General features: G+C 46.6%; 1 protein-coding gene across 1 annotated transcript; it reads left to right on the top strand.

Annotated features, from left to right (window-relative positions):
• Positions 1-4,907: 4,907 nt before the first annotated feature.
• TCEB3 (transcription elongation factor B (SIII), polypeptide 3 (110kDa, elongin A)) lies at positions 4,908-12,700 on the top strand (the record flags this gene model as incomplete). The annotated part of the gene is made up of 10 exons (XM_009705691.1): positions 4,908-4,964; positions 5,597-5,715; positions 6,606-7,821; positions 9,133-9,247; positions 9,607-9,762; positions 10,211-10,308; positions 10,594-10,774; positions 11,307-11,418; positions 11,719-11,870; positions 12,447-12,700. Coding segments are annotated over 10 exons (2,268 nt in total), but the record flags the coding sequence as incomplete, so codon positions are not given.
• Positions 12,701-13,628: the final 928 nt, after the last annotated feature.

The raw sequence follows: 13,628 nt of genomic DNA on the forward strand, positions 1-13,628 counted from the left end.
TCGGTGGGGTGCGGTTTGAGAGGCAAGTGGGCAACGGGAGAACTTGCCGGAAGAGTCTTGCCCTGGTGACGTGTTCACGGTGGAAGAGCTGTGGTGCCCGGTGTGAGCGTGGGCAGGAGGTGACAGGGAGGCACAGCCCCCCCCGTGGGAGTGGGGAGGGCCAGGACCGTGGCAAGGCCACCACGATCACCGGGGAGCTGGGGTCAGGGCAAGAAGTTGCTGAGTGTTAACTCTGCCCCGGCGTGGGTTCCCCCTCTGGCCTTGGGGAAGTTGTTTGATGCCTCTCGCCCATCTCCACGAGGGAATGTGTCCGCTGCCAAAATCTGCTGCCCACAGCAGCTGTCGTGGAGCGGCTGCTGTGTGCGACGCTGTCCTGATCTGTGCTTGTGCTCAGATCTGTTCGGTGACATTCAGCTGCGTCTGTTGCTGACAGTGACTCTCCTGCTGAGCACCAGGGTTTTGAGCCAGTTTTTTCAACTGAAATTTGGAATTATGGTTGAGCTCAGGTCTGGGCCCAGTGCATGCTGTTATCCCATTCTCTAGGATGTCATATTTTAAAGGGCGAGCATCTGTTGTGACTGTTTACAGGTGTTTGGTTCATGTTTCACTTAATTCAGGCGAAAGAGGAGGCAGTGAGGGCTGTGCAGCTGCTCTGCACTCAGCTAACTTTATTTAACTGAGGCAAGCACCTGCAGAACAGCGTGCTTTCCAAGATCTCCCCCTGCCCGTGAAGAGGGATGGATACTGAAGTGCTCAAGTGCTGACTCTTTGAAATGGAGGCACCTGTACCCAGCTCTAGCCTAGCTGGGGGCAAAGTGATGGGAGGGTCTGGTTCCTTTTCTCACCCTTTCAGGCAAGACCATAGCAGAGTTTAACTGGTGGGGCCTCAAATGGAGCCCATTCCAGGGGGTCTTGGGCTCCGTGGTGCTGAGAGCATGCGCGAGACTTCAAATATTGGCTCAGCAAGCTGTGCACAGAGAATTAGCGCTCCTATTTCCTGACCCTTGTGTCAGCTTGAGGCAGTAACTGCTTGTCTGTGTTTCTTGGGTATTGTAAGTCTTCAGGCACTATTTGCACAGGCTGACTCTTTCTCCAGTAACCTTGTGGTGTTAAGTCGTTTCTTTCTCTGTTGATCCTATGCAGTTTTGCAAGGGGAGGGAGAGGTGGTAAGCATTCATAAGCTGTTACTGGCAGGACAGTGACTTTAAAACCTTCTCACTTCCCTAGCAGAAAGGTCCTGTACCTGTACTCTTTTTATTTCTGATACTTTTTCAACTATATCCTTGGAAGTGTTAATGTTTCTAGGCTTGAATTTAGTTGCCGTTGCGTTGTCTTGATAGATTGTGTATCTTCTGAGCACCTTCCTGTGTCAGAAAAGAAGTTTCCACTACAGTTCTGTAGCAGCTACAGCTTTATCCTGTCAGCAGGACAAATCCATGGCACCTCTGGGTGCTAACCACACGTTACACCATTTCCAGTCTTTGGTTTTCTTGCCTTGTCCTGTTGAAATATTTTATCAGTAATGTGAAAGAATAATATTTGTCCTGTATCGTGTACAATTCTGTATTGCCTTGCTGAAAGGTGTTAAGTATTGATGTTGGTTTTGGATGAGGATTGGACGGCTGGCACAGAACTGTATGAGCGAAACATTGGACACTGCTGTAATGGTTTGGAAACGGTCTTTTCTTTCCAGCAGAGAAGGTACAAGCTCTGGTGCAGGACTGAGGGAAAAAAAAAGTGTAAGGGGAACATGAACAAGAGAGCATCTTCACAGAGAGGAAGAGGCCAGGCCGTGCTGTAGTAATTTGATATTAATGTGTGTTGTAACAGTCTGGCTGGCTGCTTTTAGAAAAAGAAAACAATCCAACCGTGTTAAACAAAACTTTATTGGAGCTGGAACTAAGTGATGTTTTCATGGTTTGTGTCTCGTGGGTGATTGACTGAAACTCTACCCTACGCTGGGGTGTTTTAGAAGAGCTTTCTTGTGTGTATTTTATCTGGTATCTAGCAAGATATGAGCCTTGTGGTTTCTGTCTTCTACCTGGTCGCCTTTTTCTCTTAGGACTCATAGGATCTCAGTTATTTCTGAGATGAGCTGCCAGATTTCAGTCTGCTTGGCTGATTTCAGCTGAAGGCAGTGGGATGTACTCCATCAGCTTGTTTCCCTAGGAAATATGGATTAGTACAAGTTCTTGAGCATCACTGCATCAGAATTGTCTTGCTTGGTGCGTCTCATGCACATGGACCTGTGGTCCACAGAGGTTGCAGGCACAGCGAGGTTTTGCTGTGCTCTACAAACACAGCTCCCAAATATATCCTTACTCGGGTATTGCCAGGCTGCATGCCACTTGGACAGCGTCAATAAAAGCACCGGTTTTGATATCTTAGATTGTCAGATAAGTGCATTACTGATGACGCAAGTAACTTGTTTCCTGACAGCGTCATTTTGAGATTTTTTTATTACTTGGCTGGGAAGTCTGCTGAACTCAAATTGTGTTAACATTTCTAATGAATGTGCAGGTGTAAAAACTTGTAAAGTGACACTTAGGCAAAGGTATGTGTATGATGGCCTCTTGGAAAGCCAGCTTTTGGTTTTTTCCAAGACGTGTAGAGGTTTCCAACCATTGACTGCAGTGGATGTGCAATAAGCCAGTTCCGCCTGAGACGTGTTCTGGATCAAATGTGTGGGTCCCCTGGGCTCAAACTACACTTCCTCAGGCCCTACAAAATCCAGAGATGAGCCCCACTGAGAATAGCACTTTTCTTGGAATTTAGTCCTGAAGGCAACAAATAACTAAAGAGCAAAAAGAGCTGTGGAAGATGCTATAGTGGAGTGTAGCTAGAAAATAATTGGGAGGCTTTAAAGATACCATAAGGAATTTTCTCTTGTTTCTTACTGTCATTGTGGGATTTTGTAAGCTCTGAAACAACCTCTCTAGGAAGGTAATCAGCTTACAGAGATGCTGTTGTTTTAATATTGCCCTGTTTTACTCTTCTTCTATCTAGTACAAAATCCATCCCTCTTCCCCTCCCTTCCTGCCCCCTTCCAAAGAGGGCCTTTGTGCACACCAGTCCAAACCCCTGTGTTACCGATGCCGGAAGGATTTTGGCGATGCCGGAAGGATCCCGACCGTGAGCTGTGGCAGGCTTTGCCGTGGCAGTTTGAGGGGAGGCAGCAGAAGTGGGCTGTGTCTCTACCTCTGCTCCTTTGGGTTTGATGGGTTTGATTGCCAGCGGGCTTGTAGAGCAGCAGTGCTGGCAAAGTAACAGCGGTTCTGGAAAACTGAAAGAACACGGGGATTTTTTAGCTCAACTGACTGCCTTTTTTTTTTTTTTTTTTTTTTTTTTCCCTTTTCTCTCCATTAGTCGAGGTAGGTGGTGGAGCGTGTTACCTGCCTCAGATCCCGTGAATCCTGGGGCAGACTCTGTGCTACCATGAGCCTGAGTTGCAGGGACAGAGGGCTTGAAGACCCGGTTAGCTGTGGTTACAGCACAGCTAGAACTGTTGCATCCCCCTCAGCATCCCAGCTCAAGAGTGCTGAAACACGCTATTACTGTTGGGATCAATGTTTCGCCTTTCTAAAACAAACAAGAAAACCTAAACCTTCAGTCACAGTAATTAAGTCCTAAATGTAATGGAGTGCTTTCTGGTGAACAGAAACTGTCCTGTGGTTCTGCTTAAGCTAGATGAACCCTTACCTCTGTGTTGAGGAGCGTTTTCTGTCTGAAAGTAATAGCACTCTTCAAATAGGTTAAAAGAACTTATTTCCTTCAAAAGGAAAGAAACCTCTAAACCTCTCTGATCCTTGCACAGTGGAAGTGGGGGTCATTGGAATAGCTTAGGCCAACAGTGCTAATTTGAGCATGAGCACAGTGCTTTAAAGAGAAGATCTTCTGGATCAAGGACAGCCCTTTGTATGGCATATACCACAGCAGCATGGAACAAAGCCTGGGTTGTATAGGGGCTGTAATAACGGGAATGCTGACGAGGCTGGTCTGTGGCTATAGCTGAGCTGTGGGAAATAATGTGAGGGGCTGCGATGCTGTCAGATGTGTGCTGCCATGTACTGTAATTAAAAAGTGGGCAGACATCATGGTGAAGCGATGTCCCAAACGACCTGGGTGGCAGAGGTACAAATATGGCCCCTTCACCTGCAGCCCCTCGCTGGGGTGCAAGTCGGAGAGGGCTCCTCTTCCCTCCCTGGCCCACGGGGCAGCTGTACGTGCTGGCAGGGCCTCGCTTGGCAGCGTCTGTGTGGAGGAAAACAACATTTTTCACTGGTGTGTGGTGAAGGGAAGAGAAAAGAGTGGGGCGAGAGGCAGTGGTTGCGGAAGGGATCAGTTGCCTGTTTAGCACAGGCTGTAGCTGAGAGGAGAGAGACTGTCAGCAGCACTGGCCCAGTGGAGGGTCTGTAGAGGAGATATGGGTTCCCTCTTACATCTTTAAAAGCATCTAGAAATCTTCCTTCCCTCAGTGTCTAGTTTGCAAAACTTCAGAAAGAACTCTTGCTCCTGCCCCCCAACAAGGGATGCAATTCCTGGCACCACCTTCTGAGAGCTGCAAGCTTCCGAGTCCTTTCTTCCACTTGCTGTGCAACAGACGTGTGTGTGTCTGTTCCTGAAGCCTTAAGACAAAGATAAATTGCAGTCCTGTGTGAAGAAAGCATTAATATTTGAGTGCGTTTTAGGATTCTCAGATGGGCCCTTGTAGGCAAAGAGACGATAATTTCTTTACAGTTGGCCCTCGTGTTCAGCGTCTCGGGAGCTTGATTTGGAGCAAGTGAGCAGCTGTCTGCCACTTGGATCTTTCTAACAAGCTCTCAAGCACTGCGGAGTTTTCTTCCTTTCTAATCACAGTATGTGGTTCAGTATGACAAGTCTGAACACTTTTCTTCTTGTCTCTGCAGCTGCTGAAAAGTCTGAAGAGGCTGTCTGAGTTGCCCATCACAGTTGACATTCTTGTGGTAAGAGCTGTGAAATCTCTCACACTTTCATCGTGTCTGTCAAGTCACAGGATAACTGTTTGCCACGGACATGCTGCTTTCCCTGGAACGGGCTGTGTTGCCTTGGCCACCTGCTACAGCCCGGTGTCACAGGCGTGATTGTAATGAGGTTCTAGAGATTCCAGGCACGGGGAAGGAGCATGTCAGAGCAAGTGTGAAGCGGTGGAGGGCAGTTTGTCATCCTCAGTTCTTCCAAAAGCTTAACACTTGACTGGGATATGAGAGTCGGAGCAGTTCCTAACAATAACTGAATCAGCATGAAATTAGGAAGTGCTAATCCTTAAAATTATTAATGACTTCTGTCTTCAAATTTCCCAACGGTCATGGTAAATACGAATGGTTTATTAACACAAATAATTAGTGTTTGACTAAGGTAAAGTTAAGTCGTCTTTGATTTACAGAACTGTAGCAAATTATATGTCTGCTGAAAACACAATATATGTGATATCTTTGCCCTTAGATCAAGGAAGTTTATTTCTACCTAGCAGCAATAGGTAGCAGGTTAACTTTATTCACTTTGTAGGAAGTTTAGCAGAGGTGACACTGCTGACTGTTTTGCTAAGATGAATTGATGTCTTGGTTCTCTCATGAAGGAGACGGGTGTTGGGAAGACTGTGAACAGTTTACGGAAACATGAGCTTGTAGGAGACTTTGCGAAGAGCCTTGTAGCCAGGTGGAAGAAGCTAGTGCCGGTGTCTCAAGAGGTGGACAGGTAAGTGAGCCTGTTCGGTTGTCTTGATGGATAAGCTTTGTTATATTTTTGAAGTGGAGATTATAAACTTCTCTGACCAAGGAAACAAAGTTGAAGGCTCTGGAAAAACTTGTAACAGAAATGTGCTAACCCTGCATGGGGTTTTTGCCTTGTTTTGGCATAAACTTCCTGCCTCTACTAGCTGCAGAGCATTGGATTGCTGACAGCTGCAGTTTTGCATGAAAGTAGGGGCTGATTTTCAAGAATTTGCAGTTTGATGAAGAGATTAACAGTAGATGCCAGAAAAGTGCCCTTAATAAAGCAAGAGATGCAATCTGCTTGCTTCCCATTTCATGATGCTAAAGAGAGGAAGTTCTAGGCCCAAGTAAAGGAAGTGGCTTGCTTTGAAAGAAGCTTTTTATGTGCAGAAATCCTATGGAAACTGAAAGTTAATGCTAGCAAGCATGTTGCAGTAACACAGCTGTGTTGAACCCAGCAATGAGATCATTTAGATGTGAGTGATAAAGACCCAGTTATTCCTGAGAATTTCAATGGCTATGGTATCCCCACATGCATAACTGGCGAACTGGGGGACATGTTTCCCATAGGCACCACACAGCCAGGAGTGTGTAGGCATGAAGAAGTTTCGGTACGAATCTGTCTCTGCTTCCCGGTGAATTGTGAAGTCTCTAGCCCTAATAAAAATTCTTAATCAATTCCTGTGCTAGAAATGCAGTTTCTAAATCCCTGAATGTTGCTGTGCCTGACAGAATCAGTGCTATCCTTGCCACAAAACTACCAAATACAACCTTAGTCTTCTGTAAGAGAGGTTCACACCCACATGGTCCATGGGGAGTGGCTCTTTTCATATTGAGAAGTTTTAATCTAACTTTTTTTTCTTGTCCCTTCAGAAATAACCTAGATTCTGAAGACCGTGACTACGAGAGGAGCAGCTCAAGCAAAAGACATCAAGAACCCTCCCTCAGAGAGGATGAAGAACCTGACCAGGAGTATTCAGAACCCTTCCAGCCATCTTGCAGCCAGTCCTATAGCCCAGATCATAGGGAAAAGAAGTCCAAAAGGTATCCTAGGCCTGAGAGAGCCCATGAGACTTATGGTTTTAGCAGCCACGAGGGGAAGGGTTGGGGCAGATCTTCCCCAGTGCTCTCTTCAGATCAGGAGTACTCGGACTATGGACAAGCTGTGTCACCTGAGCCAAGTGAGAGCCCTCAGGATATGTACACAGACCCTTATGCCTCTGAGGAGCAGGAAGAACCAACAGTATTTCATCGGAAAGCCAGTAAAGGCCACAGCTTTCAGGACAAGCTGGGGGGAGGCCGGGAGAGGAATCCTGGTGAGTTCTACGACAAAGGGAACATGAGTCGAAGCAAAGAGCACAAGTCTTCTCACAAGAAGCAGCGACTTGATGGCAGAGGGGAGGACAGGACCTCTGCCTTCAGCCCAGAAAGATTGCACAAGGCCTCTTTTAAAGAGCAACTCCGAGAAGCCCCTGTGGCAGGGGGCAGCAAGGAGAAGCAGAGGATGTCAGATGGCACCAAGAAGGAGAAGAACCGAGAAAGCGGTGCCTCCAGAAAGGAGAAGTTGCACATGTTGCCACACTTGGAAGAGTCTTTGGACAACCATGTTAAGAAGCAAAAACATCGGGATTCTGAAAAAAGCAAATCAGAAAAGCCCAAGCTGAGCCTGGAGACCTCTAACACAGAGCGGGAGAAACGGAAAGCTGAGAGCGACTTGTCAAATAGGATTAAAGAAAAGGGGACCTCTGGGAGCTTAAAGTCTTCAGAGGGGAAGCGCAAAGTCTCCGACATGGACAAAAAATCAATGGGATTTTCCTCAAATTCTGGGGAGGGGGAAATGGAGGATGAATTTGAACAACCTACAATGTCCTTTGAGTCATACCTCAGCTATGACCAGCCTCAGAAAAAGAAAAAGAAAGCAGTCAAACCCTCTGTGTCAGCCGGGGAGAAGGACAGAGGGCACAGCAAACAGAACGGATCCAAAGCCAGTACCAACAGCTCAAACTCGAGTCAGAAGAGTCCAAGCCACAAGCGAACAAGTGAGAAAACGGCGGAGAAGAAACTACCAGAGCCTCCTAAACCAAAGAAGGTAAGGTTTTGAAGGGTCTGAAAGTGAACAAAGAAGGTGGGATCAGCTACTCTAGGTCCTCTGCCATCTAGGGCTTATTAATTTTCCCCTTGGAGTTGCTGGGCTGTGTTCTGCATCAGGGCATGCTTGCGGTGTTTTGTTGGTATCTAGGTCTGTGACTCCTGGCTCCTGCAGCACTGTGTTTCATGTGCCCTACGCCACAGGCATTGCTTTGTGCTCTTAGAGTGGAACTCTGCTAGAAAAGTGGGTGAAGAGGAAGGGGAGAAAAGAAATACAATAAGCAAAACCCGGCTTATTCAAAAAAGGGGAGAGTAAAAGAAAACACCTGCAGCTAAATACTCATATAAAAGTGTATTGGACATAATATGCTTGTTAAGCATGCAGAATATCTTTAGTTGTGAGTCAAGTTAGAATCTGGCCTAATATGCAATGCATTTCCACCTGCTAGCAAGGTTCCCCTGTCTCTCCTCTCAAGCATTTATGCTTCTCTCAAATGGACCTATTTTATCTATCAGTACTACAGTTTTGTTAACTAAATCTGTTGGTCTGGAGAAATGGGAGAACTGGTGTTACAATGCAGCTTATTCTAGAAGACAGAGCTTCTTTTGTGAAAGCTTGAAAAATAAGCAGTATTTCTGTACATATTCATTGCCACATGGATGGCAGGATTTTGTACATAATTAAGGACTAATGTGTAAAAACTTTACTGCTTAATCTTTTTACTCAACTTTGAAACACTTTGCTCTTCAAAAAATGTTTTTTATAATCTTAGCAGCATTTTAAATCCTGCTTTGCCATTCATTCCAATAAGTGCCTCCTATCAAAGTTTTAGGTTTCCCTCAGTTTGTGAGGTTCCCCGCCACCACTGCGGAGTTTTTTTGCAGGAGGCAGGGAGGGAGGAGAAGAGACAGAACAGGTAAATGAATGTTTGAGATCAGGGAAATGTTTCTGCCAGCTTTGTCTTCTGTTTTTTCTCTAGTTCTTTGCATTGTTAATCTCACGTGGGTTCTTGCCAGAGGCCTTCAGTACTGAACCTAGTAGATTAAAGATGTGGATGGCTGTTTCTGGAGAGAGCTGAGTGATCCAGATCCCAAATTTTTCCTTCTTTGTATTGACAACCTAGACAGAGCCACAGTAATGTGACAGAAGTGCAGCCTCTCCCTGAGGCTATTTCCTGGTGCAAGCTGATCAGCATTAAGCGGCTTATTCAAAATATCAAACAAAACGCAATTCAGTGCTGTTTGTACGCTGGCAGGATGTCACATTCTCCTGTATTCTTGGCTTACTTGCATGTACATCCTTTCCTTCCAGATACTTTTAGATGTGGTACCGACATTGCCAGACATCCCACTGCCCCCGATCCAGGCCAATTACCGCCCTCTTCCTTCAATTGAGTCCATTACCTGCTCCCAGACAAAAAGGAAAGGTATGTTGGGCAGGAAAATAGGTTTGAAATGGGCTGCTGCCATTGTTTGTGGGAGGGAATCACAGTGGATGCTGGCTGGGTTCAAGTCGTTCTGTTGGGGTCTGGTGCCCAGAGCCTAGGTTTCAGAAAAAGGTAGCTGCTTTTCCACATGCTCTAGCAGAAATGAGGAAGATCCTTTGCTGACCCTTCTGGAGGCTTGGGCTTTGGACTTGTCCTTCCTGAGCTAGGTTGCAGGTCTCTTAGAGAAGACTTAGCCTTTAGGCTGCTTCTGGGTGACTCCAGTTTGTGTCTCCTCTGCCATTCATCAGGATGGGCTCTTTTCTCTGTTCCCTTCTTACTCCAAGTCTTTCATTTTACAGCGGTGTCCTCGCCAGTTGAAGAGAGTGAAGCAGGTTTTACAGGCCGCCGGTTGAATTCAAAGATGCAAGTATATTCAGGCTCTAAAACTGCCTACCTCCCAAAGATGATGTCTCTATATCAGCAGTGTATCAGAGTCCTCAGTAACAACATTGACTGTAAGTACCTTTCCTCACCTGTCTTAAAGTCATGTTGCCATGCAGGTGTAGTGAAATCTTGGTAACATGTTTGTATATATCCCAGCAGCATCTGGCTAGGAGCATGTGAACAGTTGCCCCTTGTTGCAAGGCAAGCTAACTAATAGGGGACAGATCTCACTGAAAGCTCAGGTGCTGCAGGAATCGGCACCCAGCAGGCTTTCAGGGAGTGCTAAAGCACTGGAAATAGTGGCAAACGGAGCCTTGCGGCGGCACTTCTTAACTTGGAGATACTGGTGCCTGATGACTCACTAGAGCTATTGCACCTACAGTTCCTTTCTCCTTCCCCTCATATTGTGTAGTGTCATGCAGCACTGCAGTTTTTTCCACTGCATTTCAAGGTGTCAAGTCCTTTCCTTGGCAAGGAAGGAGCAGGATAAATAACTCTGTGCATCTTGCTTCTCTCTAGCAATCTATGAAGTGGGTGGTGTCCCTTTCTCAGTGCTGGAGCCAGTATTGGAGAGGTGCACCCCAGAGCAGCTGTATCGCATTGAGGAATGTAATCATGTGAGTGCCTTGGCCTGGGGAAGGGATGGTGATATGCGGGAGTGATGTTCTGTCTCCTGATCTGCAGTAGCAGAATAGTAAAGAACAATGCTTTTTATAACAAGAGATGGCCTTTGCTAGTCCTGAATTCCTGGGTTTGCTATCTGCCCATCTCTTGCTGCAAGTTGGCCCCTAAGCTGTCTTGCCCTCTGTGATATTCCAGTGACACTGGCACTAGCTGCTGCTGAGGGAGAGGGGCATGAAGGTGTCAGGAAGGATCCCAGCTTACCTGTGGGTTTGCTTCAGGTCCTCATTGAGGATACGGATCAACTGTGGCACAATCACTGTCTCCGAGACTTCAAGAACGAGAAGCCAGAAGAGTTTGAGTCCTGGCGGGAGATGTACCTTCGACTTCACGACGCACGAGAGCAGCGGCTCCTCATGTTAGCACGGAACATCGGCTCAGCTCATGCCAACAAACCCAAAGGTAAAGTAGGGCTGAATGATCGGAGGAGGGATCTGGGACTGCTGCCTAGGGAATGTCTTTGTGTGGGGAAGGTCTTTTGGAATGACTAGTTTAAATCTAGTCCAATTTAGGAATCGCTTAGCTCTCTGTTCTTTATGTGGTGGCTTTTGCTTGATGGCTTAGCAGGCTTTTGGGTTCATCCATAGTGTTGTTAATGGAGACTAGACAGAGCAATATTTTACAGCAAAAGAACGTGTAGGGCTGCAGAGGCACCTCTTGTTCTAGAGTGGCTTCTCCATGCTGGGGTTGAAGAAAACCAGGGTGAGGGGAAAAAGTAAATGTAATGAGAACTACTGACCTGATCAGTCTGATTTCTCACAGCCCATGGTGTGACTGCAAGAGTTTCAGACCCTACGGAGTAGGCTATCACCAGAGCTTTGGAATGGATGGATTGGGGAGAGGTGGTCGGTGCTTGTTGTAATGACACAAGCACTGAGAAGCCTCCTTTGTAGTAAGTTGGATCTAAGCAGTGTTTACCTCTGGGCTCCTACAGGTAGAGTGGCCAAAATGGCATTTGTGAACTCTGCAGCAAAGCCCCCTCGGGATGTACGAAGGAGACAAGAGAAGTTTGGAACCGGAGGACCTCTTCTGCCAGAGAAGACCAAGTGAGTGTTTCTCAGTAGCGCTTGCTGTTCAGGGCCTCTCTTCCTGTGGGCTCCTGCCAGCTTCCCCCTGAAGCTCTGCATCCTGGCAGGAAAGGATCCTGTGTGTCTGGGAGGTCCATTTGCAGTGAAACTTGTAACTGTAATAGCCTCTTTCTTGCTGGGAAGTATGGAGATCCTGGTTACTGCTGGTTCCATGTGGTATCTGCCATGCTGCTGTTAACAAATGTGGCTTCTGTCTGAAGAATTGCATCAAACCACAGTGACTCCTTTACTAAAATGTCTGTCTCATTTTTGCTTCAGAATAAAACCAGTCATGTACACATCTAGCAAAAGCCACAGTCGTGTGAGTGAGGAGCAGTCCTATGATGGGCCCAGCACCAGCAGTGCCCATTCTGTCCCATCTTCAGGTAGCACCTTCTCCTCCTATGACCCCAGGAAACCACCAGTGAAGAGTAAGTACAAACTGCAGAACATCTGTGTGGTCTCCTAGAGCTCTTCCTTTACAGACGCACGAATCTGTTGCTTCTGCTGTAAGCGAAATCCAGGCTATGCAGGAAGGTTGATGTTGGTGGCCTCTCCCTAAGGATTTGGTAAAGGCTATTCAAACTCCTCACACAAGAAAAAGCATAGGGAAATATCCGATTCACCTGCCTGCTCAGTGCTGTATCACCCTGTCCCAATGGTATTAGTGAGGCAGAAACCCTGCCTTTTCTCTCCTGCTGTCCTTCTGTGTCTGTCCAGCTGTTTCGAACAATGAAACTGTAGCGCAGCTCCCCTGGGAAGGAAGCAGGGAGAGTTTAACCAGAGATCTGTGTTCTTGCAGTGCAGAAAGCAGAGTGGGCTCTCCTTGGTCTGTGACCTGAAAACACGATAGGCCACGATCGGAGAGCACACACTTACCCCTGCCTTGCATCTGCATTGCCAGGGCTGCAGCTTTGAATTGCTCTCTGCTCTCCTCGTCTGTGACTGCTGCTTTAATGTGTGGGGGTTTTGTTTGATTTGTTTTTTCTTTTCTTTCTCTGTTGCAGAAATTGCACCCATGATGGCAAAGACTATCAAAGCTTTCAAAAACAGGTTCTCTCGGAGATAAGTTTGCAGTGCAGGTGTGGGACTTTCCCTCTTGAAGGGGAGTGGCACTGAAGGAGGAGAAGGTACCCAAACAGCCCTTTTCTTTGAAGTCTTTGGAGGCTGCAGCTGCTGGGAGAAGCTTCAATCTGCACAAGACAACAGCACAGTATTTTATCTTTTATTCTGGTCCCTTTCTCAGTGTCAAGCCCCCTTCTTTTCTTCCTGCCCTTAACATTTTTTCTAGCTTTGTCATCTGTCAAAAGAAGGGTCTACAGAATCTCCCGACATGAGAAAATGTGAAGTCTTGGCACCTGCTGAGAGTGGAAGATCCAGAGACTATTTACTATTTAACCTTTTAATAAATTATAAAATGATTTTAATTAATATTTTGCTCCTCTATCCCGCTGGTATTATTTATGTCGCTCCCAGTAGTCTCCTCCCTCCTAATGCAGTAAAAGGGCCAGCCTCTCTGTGACTCGAGTTGGCAGGAACCCATCTGTCTGAGTGGACACTGGGTGTCACGGGGGTCTTTCCTTGTGATCTGGTACCTGCTGGGCCCAAAGTCCCACCTGGACTCTCTGGGACAGGTAGGACTGGTGGCCCATCTGCTTGTCAATCCTTTGGCAAACGCATCAAGTCCTGAGGCTTTGCTCTCTACTTGTGTATGTTAATAAAATCTTAGCTCTTGACCTTCTCTCTGCTATTACTGTAGATCTTGTACAGATGCTTACGTTGTTGTGCAGGGATGCCAAGAGCCATTGGGGACTCTCTCTGCTGCTGTTGTCTTCTGCTGGCTACTGGGAATAAAACCAGGAGGGCTTTGGGGAGAAATTCTACTGTGTACCAAGTCAGATTTTAACTTTTTTTTTTTTGGAGAGAGAGAGATAGGGGACTTTGTCTGCCTCTGGAATTAAGAATAGGTTTTAAATCTCAATGAAGGCATCGGTTTGCCTCTTTTAGTGGAAAGAAAGAATACTTGTTTTCTGTGTGGAATTGGGAAGGATTTATTTCCAGTTTGGAAGCTGGTGCTTAAATCCTGTCTTGTCCCTGTATGTTTTGCTCTGCCTCGTCTTTGGAAAAAGCAAGGATTTTAGTCTTTGAACCTGAAACCACTTGACTGGGGTTGGAGGGAAGTGAGTAAC

The sequence above is a fragment of the Cariama cristata genome, unplaced genomic scaffold (genome assembly GCF_000690535.1).
Source record: "Cariama cristata isolate BGI_N322 unplaced genomic scaffold, ASM69053v1 scaffold14968, whole genome shotgun sequence".
NCBI lineage: Eukaryota > Metazoa > Chordata > Aves > Cariamiformes > Cariamidae > Cariama > Cariama cristata.